Source organism: Thalassophryne amazonica, chromosome 10 (genome assembly GCF_902500255.1).
Source record: "Thalassophryne amazonica chromosome 10, fThaAma1.1, whole genome shotgun sequence".
In the NCBI taxonomy this organism is placed as follows: Eukaryota; Metazoa; Chordata; class Actinopteri; order Batrachoidiformes; family Batrachoididae; genus Thalassophryne; species Thalassophryne amazonica.
The window spans coordinates 23,661,134-23,679,402 of NC_047112.1; the positions used below are offsets into that span (position 1 = coordinate 23,661,134).

The 18,269-nt window shown below is 41.0% G+C and overlaps 1 protein-coding gene across 1 annotated transcript in view; it reads left to right on the plus strand.

Annotated features, from left to right (window-relative positions):
• Positions 1-18,269, plus strand: part of raver2 (ribonucleoprotein, PTB-binding 2) — a 359,833-nt gene that overhangs the window by 321,953 nt on the left and 19,611 nt on the right. The window contains exons 10-11 of the mRNA XM_034179562.1: positions 7,822-8,153; positions 16,077-16,185. Of these exons, the coding sequence (XP_034035453.1) occupies positions 7,822-8,153; positions 16,077-16,185 (441 nt within the window). The remainder of the gene's footprint in view (positions 1-7,821; positions 8,154-16,076; positions 16,186-18,269) is intronic.

The following is an 18,269-nucleotide window of genomic DNA, read 5'->3' on the forward strand; positions in this document are numbered from 1 at the left end:
CTCTGTCTGGGTTTTGGATTAATTAATAAGCTGGAATGGAAGATTGCTGCTAATCCTCCACCCCGGCCCGTGCTACGAGCATTCTGACAGTTAGTGTGACTCGGGGGTGTTGACTCATTTAAACTAACATATTCATCCTGCTGTAACCAGGTTTCTGTTAGGCAGAATAAATCAATATGTTGATCAATTATTATATCATTTACCAACAGGGACTTAGAAGAGAGAGACCTAATGTTTAATAGACCACATTTAACTGTTTTAGTCTGTGGTGCAGTTGAAGGTGCTATATTATTTTTTCTTTTTGAATTTTTATGCTTAAATAGATTTTTGCTGGTTATTGGTAGTCTGGGAGCAGGCACCGTCTCTACGGGGATGTGTGTGCATGTTTGTGTGTGCCTGCGTACGTGTGTGTGTGTGTGTGTGTGTGTGTGTGTGTGTGTGTGTGTGTGTGTGTGTGTGTGTGTGTGTGTGTGTGTGTGTGTGTGTGTGTGTGTGTGTGTGTGTGTGTGTGTGTGTGTGTGTGAGCATGCATGTCCATCTTTGCTCAGCATGTGATTGTGTGTCTGCAATATCAGCATTTTATCAGTGCATGTGACAGGTGGCTTTGTTAACTTAAGATGTTAACTTGGCAGCACGGTGGATTAGTGGTTAGCACTGTTGCCTCACAGTAAGAAGGTCATGCGATCAAGTCCCACCTGTGGTCTTTCTGTGTGGAGTTTGTATGTTCTCCCTGTGTTTGCATGGGTTTCCTTCCACATTTAAAGACATGCACATTAGGTGAATTGAAAACTTTATAATTGCCCTGGTCTCTCGATTTCAATGGGACTGACCTGGTTAAATAAAGTTTAAAAAGATGTTATGGTTAATTTTTTTTTTGTGTGTTCACACAGGGAAGTTATTTTGCAAAAAATACGACCTTGGAAAACATGAAACACACACAAAAAAAACCCCATCAACAACAGTGAGCCGAAGAATAACCTCAGGCATTGCTTAAGTGTATTTATCTCCTGGAACAGCAGACAGAATCCAGATGTCAGTCTAACTTAGAGTTGGAGGCTGGAGTTGAAGACACTCTTCACTCCTGATCTGCATTTACGTTGTATCATTATTAAGTTCAGTTGATAGGTTTCTGTTTTTCGCTTTGGTTTTAGTTTTTTGGGGATGGTGTTGAGCAGTCTTATTCATCGTTATGGTAAAATTTGTTTTTAGTGCGTTAACACTAGGGGGAAAATGTAAATGCTACTTTTTTATAGGTGCTGTATTTCCCCTGGAGGGAGAGAGAAAAATATTAGGAGAATGTCAGTAAAGATGATAAAGAATGATATACATATGAGGAGCTGCTCATTCTGAAATATTAGAACTCGCTCAACAGAGATGTGGGGCTCTGTTACGAGTCATTTTTGTCATATGCCTGTGGGACAAAACTGTCATCTGTAAAATTCATGACACTCATCTGGCATTTCTCCTCTCCTTGTTTTATTTCATCATTTTTTTCCCATTTACTTTGTGTTTTTTTGGACCATTTTCGTGTTTTTGTTGGCATGCACACACACACACACACACACAGGGTTTTTTTTGTTTGTTTTCCTCTTTTCCCTGTTCTTCTCTTTCCTGTATCTCCTCTCCTTACTTAGTTCCCCCCTGGCAGATCCCGAGCAGCCGGGAAAGCAGGCCGACTGGGTGACTGTGAGGAGGAAGCGTAGCCCTAAACAGAAGCCCCGTGTACACCGCCAACCCGTTCACATCTCTAACCGTTTTTCCCCACTCGACGACACACCCGCCGAGGATCAAACTCTGGTTATTGGCGACTCTGTTTTGAGAAATGTGAAGTTAGCGACACCAGCAACCATAGTCAATTGTCTTCCGGGGGCCAGAGCAGGCGACATTGAAGGACATTTGAAACTGCTGGCTAAGGCTAAGCGTAAATTTGGTAAGATTGTAATTCACGTCGGCAGTAATGACACCCGGTTACGCCAATCGGAGGTCACTAAAATTAACATTAAATCGGTGTGTAACTTTGCAAAAACAATGTCGGACTCTGTAGTTTTCTCTGGGCCCCTCCCCAATCAGACCGGGAGTGACATGTTTAGCCGCATGTTCTCCTTGAATTGCTGGCTGTCTGAGTGGTGTCCAAAAAATGAGGTGGGCTTCATAGATAATTGGCAAAGCTTCTGGGGAAAACCTGGTCTTGTTAGGAGAGACGGCATCCATCCCACTTTGGATGGAGCAGCTCTCATTTCTAGAAATCTGGCCAATTTTCTTAAATCCTCCAAACCGTGACTATCCAGGGTTGGGACCAGGAAGCAGAGTTGTAGTCTTACACACCTCTCTGCAGCTTCTCTCCCCCTGCCATCCCCTCATTACCCCATCCCCGTAGAGACGGTGCCTGCTCCCAGACCACCAATAACCAGCAAAAATCTATTTAAGCATAAAAATTCAAAAAGAAAAAATAATATAGCACCTTCAACTGCACCACAGACTAAAACAGTTAAATGTGGTCTATTAAACATTAGGTCTCTCTCTTCTAAGTCCCTGTTGGTAAATGATATAATAATTGATCAACATATTGATTTATTCTGCCTTACAGAAACCTGGTTACAGCAGGATGAATATGTTAGTTTAAATGAGTCAACACCCCCGAGTCACACTAACTGTCAGAATGCTCGTAGCACGGGCCGGGGCGGAGGATTAGCAGCAATCTTCCATTCCAGCTTATTAATTAATCAAAAACCCAGACAGAGCTTTAATTCATTTGAAAGCTTGACTCTTAGTCTTGTCCATCCAAATTGGAAGTCCCAAAAACCAGTTTTATTTGTTATTATCTATCGTCCACCTGGTCGTTACTGTGAGTTTCTCTGTGAATTTTCAGACCTTTTGTCTGACTTAGTGCTTAGCTCAGATAAGATAATTATAGTGGGCGATTTTAACATCCACACAGATGCTGAGAATGACAGCCTCAACACTGCATTTAATCTATTATTAGACTCTATTGGCTTTGCTCAAAAAGTAAATGAGTCCACCCACCACTTTAATCATATCTTAGATCTTGTTCTGACTTATGGTATGGAAATAGAAGACTTAACAGTATTCTCTGAAAACTCCCTTCTGTCTGATCATTTCTTAATAACATTTACATTTACTCTGATGGACTACCCAGCAGTGGGGAATAAGTTTCATTACACTAGAAGTCTTTCAGAAAGCGCTGTAACTAGGTTTAAGGATATGATTCCTTCTTTATGTTCTCTAATGCCATATACCAACACAGTGCAGAGTAGCTACCTAAACTCTGTAAGTGAGATAGAGTATCTTGTCAATAGTTTTACATCCTCATTGAAGACAACTTTGGATGCTGTAGCTCCTCTGAAAAAGAGAGCTTTAAATCAGAAGTGCCTGACTCCGTGGTATAACTCACAAACTCGTAGCTTAAAGCAGATAACCCGTAAGTTGGAGAGGAAATGGCGTCTCACTAATTTAGAAGATCTTCACTTACCCTGGAAAAAGAGTCTGTTGCTCTATAAAAAAGCCCTCCGTAAAGCTAGGACATCTTTCTACTCATCACTAATTGAAGAAAATAAGAACAACCCCAGGTTTCTTTTCAGCACTGTAGCCAGGCTGACAAAGAGTCAGAGCTCTATTGAGCTGAGTATTCCATTAACTTTAACTAGTAATGACGTCATGACTTTCTTTGCTAACAAAATTTTAACTATTAGAGAAAAAATTACTCATAACCATCCCAAAGACGTATCGTTATCTTTGGCTGCTTTCAGTGATGCCGGTATTTGGTTAGACTCTTTCTCTCCGATTGTTCTGTCTGAGTTATTTTCATTAGTTACTTCATCCAAACCATCAACATGTTTATTAGACCCCATTCCTACCAGGCTGCTCAAGGAAGCCCTACCATTATTTAATGTTTCGATCTTAAGCCCCGTGTACACCGCCAACCCGTTCACATCTCTAACCGTTTTTCCCCACTCGACGACACACCCGCCGAGGATCAAACTCTGGTTATTGGCGACTCTGTTTTGAGAAATGTGAAGTTAGCGACACCAGCAACCATAGTCAATTGTCTTCCGGGGGCCAGAGCAGGCGACATTGAAGGACATTTGAAACTGCTGGCTAAGGCTAAGCGTAAATTTGGTAAGATTGTAATTCACGTCGGCAGTAATGACACCCGGTTACGCCAATCGGAGGTCACTAAAATTAACATTAAATCGGTGTGTAACTTTGCAAAAACAATGTCGGACTCTGTAGTTTTCTCTGGGCCCCTCCCAAATCAGACCGGGAGTGACATGTTTAGCCGCATGTTCTCCTTGAATTGCTGTCTGTCTGAGTGGTGTCCAAAAAAATGAGGTGGGCTTCATAGATAATTGGCAAAGCTTCTGGGGAAAACCTGGTCTTGTTAGGAGAGACGGCATCCATCCCACTTTGGATGGAGCAGCTCTCATTTCTAGAAATCTGGCCAATTTTCTTAAATCCTCCAAACCGTGACTATCCAGGGTTGGGACCAGGAAGCAGAGTTGTAGTCTTACACACCTCTCTGCAGCTTCTCTCCCCCTGCCATCCCCTCATTACCCCATCCCCGTAGAGACGGTGCCTGCTCCCAGACCACCAATAACCAGCAAAAATCTATTTAAGCATAAAAATTCAAAAAGAAAAAATAATATAGCACCTTCAACTGCACCACAGACTAAAACAGTTAAATGTGGTCTATTAAACATTAGGTCTCTCTCTTCTAAGTCCCTGTTGGTAAATGATATAATAATTGATCAACATATTGATTTATTCTGCCTTACAGAAACCTGGTTACAGCAGGATGAATATGTTAGTTTAAATGAGTCAACACCCCCGAGTCACACTAACTGTCAGAATGCTCGTAGCACGGGCCGGGGCGGAGGATTAGCAGCAATCTTCCATTCCAGCTTATTAATTAATCAAAAACCCAGACAGAGCTTTAATTCATTTGATCATATCTTAGATCTTGTTCTGACTTATGGTATGGAAATAGAAGACTTAACAGTATTCTCTGAAAACTCCCTTCTGTCTGATCATTTCTTAATAACATTTACATTTACTCTGATGGACTACCCAGCAGTGGGGAATAAGTTTCATTACACTAGAAGTCTTTCAGAAAGCGCTGTAACTAGGTTTAAGGATATGATTCCTTCTTTATGTTCTCTAATGCCATATACCAACACAGTGCAGAGTAGCTACCTAAACTCTGTAAGTGAGATAGAGTATCTCGTCAATAGTTTTACATCCTCATTGAAGACAACTTTGGATGCTGTAGCTCCTCTGAAAAAGAGAGCTTTAAATCAGAAGTGCCTGACTCCGTGGTATAACTCACAAACTCGTAGCTTAAAGCAGATAACCCGTAAGTTGGAGAGGAAATGGCGTCTCACTAATTTAGAAGATCTTCACTTAGCCTGGAAAAAGAGTCTGTTGCTCTATAAAAAAGCCCTCCGTAAAGCTAGGACATCTTTCTACTCATCACTAATTGAAGAAAATAAGAACAACCCCAGGTTTCTTTTCAGCACTGTAGCCAGGCTGACAAAGAGTCAGAGCTCTATTGAGCTGAGTATTCCATTAACTTTAACTAGTAATGACGTCATGACTTTCTTTGCTAACAAAATTTTAACTATTAGAGAAAAAATTACTCATAACCATCCCAAAGACGTATCGTTATCTTTGGCTGCTTTCAGTGATGCCGGTATTTGGTTAGACTCTTTCTCTCCGATTGTTCTGTCTAAGTTATTTTCATTAGTTACTTCATCCAAACCATCAACATGTTTATTAGACCCCATTCCTACCAGGCTGCTCAAGGAAGCCCTACCATTATTTAATGTTTCGATCTTAAATATGATCAATCTATCTTTGTTAGTTGGCTATGTACCACAGGCTTTTAAGGTGGCAGTAATTAAACCATTACTTAAAAAGCCATCACTTGACCCAGCTATCTTAGCTAATTATAGGCCAATCTCCAACCTTCCTTTTCTCTCAAAAATTCTTGAAAGGGTAGTTGTAAAACAGCTAACTGATCATCTGCAGAGGAATGGTCTATTTGAAGAGTTTCAGTCAGGTTTTAGAATTCATCATAGTACAGAAACAGCATTAGTTAAGGTTACAAATGATCTTCTTATGGCCTCGGACAGTGGACTCATCTCTGTGCTTGTTCTGTTAGACCTCAGTGCTGCTTTTGATACTGTTGACCATAAAATTTTATTACAGAGATTAGAGCATGCCATAGGTATTAAAGGCACTGCGCTGCGGTGGTTTGAATCATATTTGTCTAATAGATTACAATTTGTTCATGTAAATGGGGAATCTTCTTCACAGACTAAAGTTAATTATGGAGTTCCACAAGGTTCTGTGCTAGGACCAATTTTATTCACTTTATACATGCTTCCCTTAGGCAGTATTATTAGACGGTATTGCTTAAATTTTCATTGTTACGCAGATGATACCCAGCTTTATCTATCCATGAAGCCAGAGGACACACACCAATTAGCTAAACTGCAGGATTGTCTTACAGACATAAAGACATGGATGACCTCTAATTTCCTGCTTTTAAACTCAGATAAAACTGAAGTTATTGTACTTGGCCCCACAAATCTTAGAAACATGGTGTCTAACCAGATCCTTACTCTGGATGGCATTACCCTGAGCTCTAGTAATACTGTGAGAAATCTTGGAGTCATTTTTGATCAGGATATGTCATTCAAAGCGCATATTAAACAAATATGTAGGACTGCTTTTTTGCATTTACGCAATATCTCTAAAATCAGAAAGGTCTTGTCTCAGAGTGATGCTGAAAAACTAATTCATGCATTTATTTCCTCTAGGCTGGACTATTGTTATTCATTATTATCAGGTTGTCCTAAAAGTTCCCTAAAAAGCCTTCAGTTAATTCAAAATGCTGCAGCTAGAGTACTGACGGGGACTACAAGGAGAGAGCATATCTCACCCATATTGGCCTCTCTTCATTGGCTTCCTGTTAATTCTAGAATAGAATTTAAAATTCTTCTTCTTACTTATAAGGTTTTGAATAATCAGGTCACATCTTATCTTAGGGACCTCGTAGTACCATATCACCCCAATAGAGCGCTTCGCTCTCAGACTGCAGGCTTACTTGTAGTTCCTAGGGTTTGTAAGAGTAGAATGGGAGGCAGAGCCTTCAGCTTTCAGGCTCCTCTCCTGTGGAACCAGCTCCCAATTCAGATCAGGGAGACAGACACCCTCTCTACTTTTAAGATTAGGCTTAAAACTTTCCTTTTTGCTAAAGCTTATAGTTAGGGCTGGATCAGGTGACCCTGAACCATCCCTTAGTTATGCTGCTATAGACGTAGACTGCTGGGGGGTTCCCATGATGCATTGTTTCTTTCTCTTTTTGCTCTGTATGCACCACTCTGCATTTAATCATTAGTGATCGATCTCTGCTCCCCTCCACAGCATGTCTTTTTCCTGGTTCTCTCCCTCAGCCCCAACCAGTCCCAGCAGAAGACTGCCCCTCCCTGAGCCTGGTTCTGCTGGAGGTTTCTTCCTGTTAAAAGGGAGTTTTTCCTTCCCACTGTAGCCAAGTGCTTGCTCACAGGGGGTCGTTTTGACCGTTGGGGTTTTACATAATTATTGTATGGCCTTGCCTTACAATATAAAGCGCCTTGGGGCAACTGTTTGTTGTGATTTGGCGCTATATAAAAAAAATTGATTGATTGATTTTCTTTTAGTTCTTTCATTATGATTTTGTACATTTTTAATCACTGTTTTCATGAACTTTACACTGTTTCTTTCATTTCTCTCTCCTCTCCTCTCTTTTCCCTTCTCCAGATTTTGCCCAGGAGCCGGTGGCGGCGTCGACCCACAGCGCCACAGTTGTGGTATCCGGTGCCAACATAATGCCACTGATCCACAGTCGAGCTGCAGGGGGAGAACACAACAGCACCCACTCTCTGTCCGCATTGCCTGCTCCCTCCTCGTTTTCCTACTCCACCTCCTATGACAGGCAACCTGCACCTCCTGGGACTGTGGCAGGTTCCCACCACCAGGGACATGGCTATCACCTGGGAATTAATAACTCAGGTTTTGGCCAGCCTCCTCGAGCCATTTATTCTTCAACAGTCCAGCACAGTAGCTCAGACGGCTGCACCCTGGCTACCATGGTGAGCGTGCACGCACCCCGATTATGTTTGGAGAGCACGTGTTAAACCTAAAGTACACAGACACAATGCTGATCATGAGAAACAACCAAAAATAGACTAAAGTGTCATTCAACCTAAGTAAATCTCGACAACACTTAAAGTATCATTTGAGAGCAAGAATTATTTATGGCCCCTGATTTTGTGATATGAGCCTGATATTAATCCCTCAGCTATGGCTGCATGGCAACCTTGGAAAATTTGCTTTAATTATTTTCTAAGAAGACCTCATGTTCGACATTTTGGTAATGTGATGTGTTTGTCTGTACATGAGGAAACAATCAATCAATCAATCAATTTTTTTTTTTATATAGCGCCAAATCACAACAAACAGTTGCCCCAAGGCGCTTTATATTGTAAGGCAAGGCCATACAATAATGATGTAAAACCCCAACGGTCAAAACGACCCCCTGTGAGCAAGCACTTGGCTACAGTGGGAAGGAAAAACTCCCTTTTAACAGGAAGAAACCTCCAGCAGAACCAGGCTCAGGGAGGGGCAGTCTTCTGCTGGGACTGGTTGGGGCTGAGGGAGAGAACCAGGAAAAAGACATGCTGTGGAGGGGAGCAGAGATCGATCACTAATGATTAAATGCAGAGTGGTGCATACAGAGCAAAAAGAGAAAGAAACAGTGCATCATGGGAACCCCCCAGCAGTCTACGTCTATAGCAGCATAACTAAGGGATGGTTCAGGGTCACCTGATCCAGCCCTAACTATAAGCTTTAGCAAAAAGGAAAGTTTTAAGCCTAATCTTAAAAGTAGAGAGGGTGTCTGTCTCCCTGATCTGAATTGGGAGCTGGTTCCACAGGAGAGGAGCCTGAAAGCTGAAGGCTCTGCCTCCCATTCTACTCTTACAAACCCTAGGAACTACAAGTAAGCCTGCAGTCTGAGAGCGAAGCGCTCTATTGGGGTGATATGGTACTACGAGGTCCCTAAGATAAGATGGGACCTGATTATTCAAAACCTTATAAGTAAGAAGAAGAATTTTAAATTCTATTCTAGAATTAACAGGAAGCCAATGAAGAGAGGCCAATATGGGTGAGATATGCTCTCTCCTTCTAGTCCCCGTCAGCACTCTAGCTGCAGCATTTTGAATTAACTGAAGGCTTTTTAGGGAACTTTTAGGACAACCTGATAATAATGAATTACAATAGTCCAGCCTAGAGGAATTAAATGCATGAATTAGTTTTTCAGCATCACTCTGAGACAAGACCTTTCTGATTTTAGAGATATTGCGTAAATGCAAAAAAGCAGTCCTACATATTTGTTTAATATGCGCTTTGAATGACATATCCTGATCAAAAATGACTCCAAGATTTCTCACAGTATTACTAGAGGTCAGGGTAATGCCATCCAGAGTAAGGATCTGGTTAGACACCATGTTCTAAGATTTGTGGGGCCAAGAACAATAACTCAGTTTTATCTGAGTTTAAAAGCAGGAACTTAGAGGTCATCCATGTCTTTATGTCTGTAAGACAATCCTGCAGTTTAGCTAATTGGTGTGTGTCCTCTGGCTTCATGGATAGATAAAGCTGGGTATCATCTGCGTAACAATGAAAATTTAAGCAATACCGTCTACTAATACTGCCTAAGGGAAGCATATATAAAGTGAATAAAATTGGTCCTAGCACAGAACCTTGTGGAACTCCATAATTAACTTTAGTCTGTGAAGAAGATTCCCCATTTACATGAACAAATTGTAATCTATTAGACAAATATGATTCAAACCACCGCAGCGCAGTGCCTTTAATACCTATGGCATGCTCTAATCTCTGTAATAAAATTTTATGGTCAACAGTATCAAAAGCAGCACTGAGGTCTAACAGAACAAGCACAGAGATGAGTCCACTGTCCGAGGCCATAAGAAGATCATTTGTAACCTTCACTAATGCTGTTTCTGTACTATGATGAATTCTAAAACCTGACTGAAACTCTTCAAATAGACCATTCCTCTGCAGATGATCAGTTAGCTGTTTTACAACTACCCTTTCAAGAATTTTTGAGAGAAAAGGAAGGTTGGAGATTGGCCTATAATTAGCTAAGATAGCTGGGTCAAGTGATGGCTTTTAAGTAATGGTTTAATTACTGCCACCTTAAAAGCCTGTGGTACATAGCCAACTAACAAAGATAGATTGATCATATTTAAGATCGAAGCATTAAATAATGGTAGGGCTTCCTTGAGCAGCCTGGTAGGAATGGGGTCTAATAAACATGTTGATGGTTGGATGAAGTAACTAATGAAAATAACTCAGACAGAACAATCGGAGAGAAGAGTCTAACCAAATACCGGCATCACTGAAAGCAGCCAAAGATAACGATACGTCTTTGGGATGGTTATGAGTAAATTTTTTCTCTAATAGTTAAAATTTTGTTAGCAAAGAAAGTCATGAACTCATTACTAGTTAAAGATAATGGAATACTCAGCTCAATAGAGCTCTGACTCTTTGTCAGCCTGGCTACAGTGCTGAAAAGAAACCTGGGGTTGTTCTTATTTTCTTCAATTAGTGATGAGTAGAAAGATGTCCTAGCTTTACGGAGGGCTTTTTTATAGAGCAACAGACTCTTTTTCCAGGCTAAGTGAAGATCTTCTAAATTAGTGAGACGCCATTTCCTCTCCAACTTACGGGTTATCTGCTTTAAGCTACGAGTTTGAGAGTTATACCATGGAGTCAGACACTTCTGATTTAAAGCTCTCTTTTTCAGAGGAGCTACAGCATCCAAAGTTGTCTTCAATGAGGATGTAAAACTATTGACGAGATACTCTATCTCCCTTACAGAGTTTAGGTAGCTACTCTGCACTGTGTTGTTATATGGCATTAGAGAACATAAAGAAGGAATCATATCCTTAAAGCTAGTTACAGCGCTTTCTGAAAGACTTCTAGTGTAATGAAACTTATTCCCCACTGCTGGGTAGTCCATCAGAGTAAATGTAAATGTTATTAAAAAATGATCAGACAGAAGGGAGTTTTCAGGGAATACTGTTAAGTCTTCTATTTCCATACCATAAGTCAGAACAAGATCTAAGATATGATTAAAGTGGTGGGTGGACTCATTTACTTTTTGAGCAAAGCCAATAGAGTCTAATAATAGATTAAATGCAGTGTTGAGGCTGTCATTCTCAGCATCCGTGTGGATGTTAAAATCGCCCACTATAATTATCTTATCTGAGCTAAGCACTAAGTCAGACAAAAGGTCTGAAAATTCACAGAGAAACTCACAGTAACGACCAGGTGGACGATAGATAATAACAAATAAAACTGGTTTTTGGGACTTCCAATTTGGTATGGACAAGACTAAGAGACAAGCTTTCAAATGAATTAAAGCTCTGTCTGGGTTTTTGATTAATTAATAAGCTGGAATGGAAGATTGCTGCTAATCCACCGCCCCGGCCCGTGCTACGAGCATTCTGACAGTTAGTGTGACTCGGGGGTGTTGACTCATTTAAACTAACATATTCATCCTGCTGTAACCAGGTTTCTGTAAGGCAGAATAAATCAATATGTTGATCAATATTATATCATTTACCAACAGGGACTTAGAAGAGAGAGACCTAATGTTTAATAGACCACATTTAACTGTTTTAGTCTGTGGTGCAGTAGAAGGTGCTATATTATTTTTTCTTTTTGAATTTTTATGCTTAAATAGATTTTTGCTGGTTATTGGTAGTCTGGAGCAGGCACCGTCTCTACGGGGATGGGGTAATGAGGGGGATGGCAGGGGGAGAGAAGCTGCAGAGAGGTGTGTAAGACTACAACTCTGCTTCCTGGTCCCAACCTGGATAGTCACGGTTTGGAGGATTTAGAAAATTAGCCAGATTTCTAGAAATGAGAGCTGCTCCATCCAAAGTGGGATGGATGCCGTCTCTCCTAACAAGACCAGGTTTTCCCCAGAAGCTTTGCCAATTATCTATGAAGCCCACCTCATTTTTTGGACACCACTCAGACAGCCAGCAATTCAAGGAGAACATGCGGCTAAACATGTCACTCCCGGTCTGATTGGGGAGGGGCCCAGAGAAACTACAGAGTCCGACATTGTTTTGCAAAGTTACACACCGATTTAATGTTAATTTTAGTGACCTCCGATTGGCGTAACCGGGTGTCATTACTGCCGACGTGAATTACAATCTTACCAAATTTACGCTTAGCCTTAACCAGCAGTTTCAAATTTCCTTCAATGTCGCCTGCTCTGGCCCCCGGAAGACAACTGACTATGGTTGCTGGTGTCGCTAACTTCACATTTCTCAAAACAGAGTCGCCAATAACCAGAGTTTGATCCTCGGCGGGTGTGTCGTCGAGTGGGGAAAAACGGTTAGAGATGGTGAACGGGTTGGCGGTGTACAAGGGGGCTTCTGTTTAGGGCTACGCTTCCTCCTCACAGTCACCCAGTCAGCCTGCTTTCCCGGCTGCTCGGGATCTGCCAGGGGGGGAACTAACGGCGGCTAAGCTACCTTGGTCCGCACCGACTACAGGGGCCTGGCTAGCTGGTAGAATTTTCCACGGTGCGGAGCCGAGTCTCCAATTCGCCCAGCCTGGCCTCCAAAGCTACGAATAAGCTACACTTATTACAAGTACCGTTACTGCTAAAGGAGGCCGAGGAATAACTAAACATTTCACACCCAGAGCAGAAACGTGCGGGAGAGACAGGAGAAGCCGCCATGCTAAATCGGCTAAGAGCTAGTAGCTACGCTAAGCTAGCGGATTCCTAAAAACACGCAAAGTGAATAATGTGTAAATAATTTAGAGGTGATTCAGCAGAATGAGTGCTTTAGTTAAGGCACGTAAAGATTACACTGGGAAACAAATCGTAATCTAGATAACTAGATCAATCTAACTGCGCAGATTAAACAGCTAACAGATACAGAAAAACACCGCTGTGCTCCGGAACAGGAAGTGATACAATACCGCAGTGAGAGCCAACCACCAGTAGAGGCCAATACAGGTGGACCAATCCAAACACACAATGTTAAGGACTCCAGTAGCTGGAGAAGACCAAAGGGGACGTCCAGTTGCTGTTTCTTTCCCAGCGTGGATCCATTTAGTGTTGCACAAAACCTGAATGTTGTTCAGAATCCTGTCAAGAAATCTGGATTCAACACAAGTATGTTCGGGTTGAATCCATAATACACACGGACACTGATAGAAACTGAGCCTATGAATAGTTTCATCTTAAGAGACTTGTCCTTCATTTCTGTGCCTTCATTTCCTTTAGCTTTAACTAGTAATGACTTCATGACTTTCTTTGCAATTAAAATTTTAACTATTAGAGAAAAATTATTCATAACCATCCCAAAGATATATCTTTATGTTCGGCTGCCTTCAGTAATGCTGGTATTTGGTTAGACTCTTTCTCTCCGATTGTTCTGTCTGAGTTATTTTCATTAGTTACTTCCTCCAAACCATCAACATGTCTATTAGACCCCATTCCTACCAGGCTGCTCAAGGAAGCCCTACCATTAGTTAATGCTTCGCTCTTAAATATGATCAGTCTATCTTTATTAATTGGCTATGTACCACAGGCTTTTAAGGTGGCAGTAATTAAACCATTACTTAAAAAGCCATCACTTGACCCAGGTATCTTAGCTAATTATAGGCCAGTCTCCAACCTTCCTTTTCTCTCAAAAATTCTTGAAAGGGTAGTTGTAAAACAGCTAACTGATCATCTGCAGAGGAATGGTCTATTTGAAGAGTTTCAGTCAGGTTTCAGAATTCATCATAGTACAGAAACAGCATTAGTGAAGGTTACAAATGATCTTCTTATGGCCTCAGACAGTGGACTCATCTCTGTGCTTGTTCTGTTAGACCTCAGTGCTGCTTTTGATACTGTTGACCATAAAATTTTATTACAGAGATTAGAGCATGCCATAGGTATTAAAGGCACTGCACTGCAGTGGTTTGAATCATATTTATCTAATAGATTACAATTTGTTCATGTAAATGGGGAGTCTTCTTCACAGACTAAGGTTAATTATGGAGTTCCACAAGGTTCTGTGCTAGGACCAATTTTATTCACTTTATATATGCTTCCCTTAGGCAGTATTATTAGAAAGCATTGCTTAAATTTTCATTGTTACGCAGATGATACCCAGCTTTATCTATCCATGAAGCCAGAGGACACACACCAATTAGATAAACTGCAGGAATGTCTCAGACATAAAGACATGGATGACCTCTAATTTCCTGCTTTTAAATTCAGATAAAACTGAAGTTATTGTACTTGGCCCCACAAATCTTAGAAACATGGTGTCTAACCAGATCCTTACTCTGGATGGCATTACCCTGACCTCTAGTAATACTGTGAGAAATCTTGGAGTCATTTTTGATAAGGATATGTCCTTCAATGCGCATATTAAGCAAATATGTAGGACTGCTTTTTTGCATTTGCACAATATCTCTAAAATTAGAAAGGTCTTGTCTCACTGTGATGCTGAAAAGCTAATTCATGCATTTATTTCTTCTAGGCTGGACTATTGTAATTCATTATTATCAGGTTGTCCTAAAAGTTCCCTGAAAAGACTTCAGTTAATTCAAAATGTTGCAGCTAGAGTACTGACAGGGACTAGAAGGAGAGAGCATATTCCATCCATATTGGCCTCTTTTCATTGGCTCCCTGTTAATTCCAGAACAGAATTTAAAATTCTTCTTCTTACTTATAAGGTTTTGAATAATCAGGTCCCATCTTATCTTAGGGACCTCATAGTATCATATCACCCCAATAGAGCGCTTCGCTCTCAGACTGCAGGCTTACTTGTAGTTCCTAGGGTTTGTAAGAGTAGAATGGGAGGCAGAGCCTTCAGCTTTCAGGCTCCTCTCCTGTGGAACCAGCTCCCAATTCGGATCAGGGAGACAGACACCCTCTCTACTTTTAAGATTAAGCTTAAAACTTTCCTTTTTGAAAAAGCTTATAGTTAGGGCTGGATCAGGTGACCCTGAACCATCCCTTAGTTATGCTGCTATAGACATAGACTGCTGGGGGTGGGGGGGTTTCCCATGATGCACCCAGTGTTTCTTTTTATTCACCTCTTTTTGCTCTGTATGCACCACTCTGCTTTTAATCATTAGTGATTGATCTCTGCTCTCTTCCACAGCATGTCTTTTTCCTGATTCTCTCCCTCAGCCCCAACCAGTCCCAGCAGAGGACTGCCCCTCCTTGAGCCTGGTTCTGCTGGAGGTTTCTTCCTGTTAAAAGGGAGTTTTTCCTTCCCACTGTCGCCAAGTGCTTGCTCATAGGGGGTCGTTTTGACCGTTGGGGTTTTCTGTAATTATTGTATGTATGTTTGTTGTGATACTGAAATGCCTAGAGGGCCCTATATTGCACCCAGTGCAAAGCCCTGCAAGAATGTCTTTGCTAATTTACACATAGCACAGTTATGGTTTTCATACCCAACCCTGGTCCTCAGGGACTCCAGAACATGAGCATTGAAGACCAGGGTTGGGAACCACTGTTCTAAATAGTCAACACCGTTGTGCTCCCATGGGAGTGTTGGTCTAAAAATGAGGTGTGGTTGAGCACAGAGCATTATAATCTGTTACCACAGATGGTGTTTGCACTGCAAAACCCTTGTCTGCTATCCAGCGCTATACTAAGAGTACAAAGATTGCATCAATCAGATGTGCCTTGCATAAACAACACACAAAGTCTCTGTCTGCCCGCAAGTTATCTGCAACATTGCAATATTAAAATTGCCTCATATTATGACTACTCAAAGGATAAGAGGGAAAAAAACAACATACTTCACTAGAGAGCTGTCACTCCCTTCCCCTACATTTTCCCACTTATTTTTTGTCTTTCTTTATCTGTCAAAGACAAGGAACATTATATTAAAAAAAAAGTTTAAATACTGTTTGCTGGGACATTTACTGTGAATAAGGTCTCTCATCATCTTTTTCAGGTAAGCAGTGGTCAAAATTCTCTACTTGGTGACCCCCCTAAAGAAGTCAGACTGCCCTCTAATCCTTACCTGAACCTAGCCAGTGTAATGCCAGGAATGGCTCTGCAAGGTAATATACAAATACAGTATATGAATGAAATGATACTTTAAAAAAAAAAATCTTAAATGACTGTACAGGCTTTTCATGTTTGAGCTCAATATCTAAAATTAGCAAAGGGATCTCCATGCTGATCCTTGGCCTCAGATGGATATTGGTCCTGATTCAGGTACTTTATGGAGGATTGTTTGGAGACATCTTTTTTTGTTGTTGTTATTGTTGTTTTTTTAAATCGTGTGTGTGTGTGTGTGTGTTTCGTGCGTGTGTGTGTGTGTTCGTGCGTGCGTGCGTGTGTATGACTTCGATCACGGAGGAACTGGGGAGAGCTGACATTTGCCGTTTGGTATGCTTATGTATTTTGGGTCAAGGATGAATGCTGCAAAAACGAAAAGTTGATAGGACTAATATTTTTTGAGAAATTAGCGATATTAGCTAACAGTGAACAATGGCTGTTGTGCTGCAGTGCACCATGGGAGTTCAGGGTCTTGGGGTTTTAAATGTTGTTATTGTGGTTCATTTTAGTTTAAAAGTGTTGTCAGTGTTATTGGTTTATTATGTTTTTGTAGTTCAGTTGGTTTAGTCAGTTTAATTAAGTGTCATGTTGCCATTACCATGAGTAAAATGTGTAGTGTGTTTGATTTCTGCCTCCACCATCTCTGTTTGTGGGTATTTAAAAATAGAAGCACCTGCTTTTGGCAAAATGCACAAAAGGCAAAAGGTTCTGTGTGTGTGTGCATGTGTATAACATGATCACTGACAAACTGGGGAGAGCTGACATTTGTTGTTTGGTATGCTTATGTATTTTGGGTCAAGGATGTTGATAGAACTCATATTTTTTGGAGAAATTACAGATATTACCTAAGAACACTGAACAATGACCGTTGATAATTACATTCTAGACTCACACGCCATTCCAGCATGTGTGAGTGTGAGTCAGATTCTGTGGAGACTTTCAAGTCCAGACTTAAGACGCGCTTATTTTCCCTTTCGTATGGCTAGCATACTGGTATAGTTTTGTTTTACGCTATTTACTCTTTGAATTCATTTTTATTAGAAAATGGAGCATGCCGCGGCCTCAACTTTACTTAAATTCTGGGTCTTTTAGTGAAGCTTAGGGCTAGTAGCTGGCGATCGCCTTAATATTTCTTCTGTTTTTCTTGTTGTTTAATGCTTGCAAATTATACAGTACTTCTTGTCTTTCTGATGCCTGATTCTATTTTTTTCTCTATGTTTAAGGTGCAGCTCCATCCATGGGAGTTGTATTTGTGCTGGCGACCCTCCTGTCCTGTGCACCGACAGCATTTCTTCTATATTCGTTTTGTGAATTGTTCTGTGAATTGTTCTCTAATTTATGTCTGTAGCATGGGCATGCAGAGGGTCACCCCTTTGAGTCTGGTCTGCTTATGCGCTATATAAATGAAAATAAATTGAAACTGAAATTGGGGGAGGTAAATCAGATCCAAGGTACAACCCCAATTCCAATGAAGTTGGGACATGTATAAAATGTAAATAAAAACAGAATACAATGATTTGCAAATCCTCTTTAATCTATATTCAATTGAATACACCACAAAGGCAACATATTTAATGTTCAAACTGATAAACTTTATTGTTTTTGTGCAAATATTTGCTCATTTTGAAATGGATGCCTGCAACACTTTTCAAAAAAGTTGGGACAGTGGTATGTTTACCACTGTGTTACATCACCTTTCCTTCTAACAACACTCAATAAGCGTTTGGGAACTGAGGACACTAATTGATGACACTTTGTAGGTGGAATTCTTTCCCATTCTTGCTTGATGTACGACTTCCGTTGTTCAACAGTCCGGGGTCTCCCTTGTCGTATTTTGCGCTTCATAATGCACCACACATTTTCAATGGGCGACAGGTCTGGACTGCAGGCAGGCCAGTCTAATACCCGCACTCTTTTATTACGAAACCACGCTGTTGTAACACATGCAGAATGTGGCTTGGCATTATCTTGCTGAAATAAGCAGGGACATCCCTGAAAAAGACGTTGCTTGGATGTCAGCATGTGTTGCCCCAAAACCTGGATGTACCTTTCAGCATTGATGGTGCCATCACAGATGTGTAAG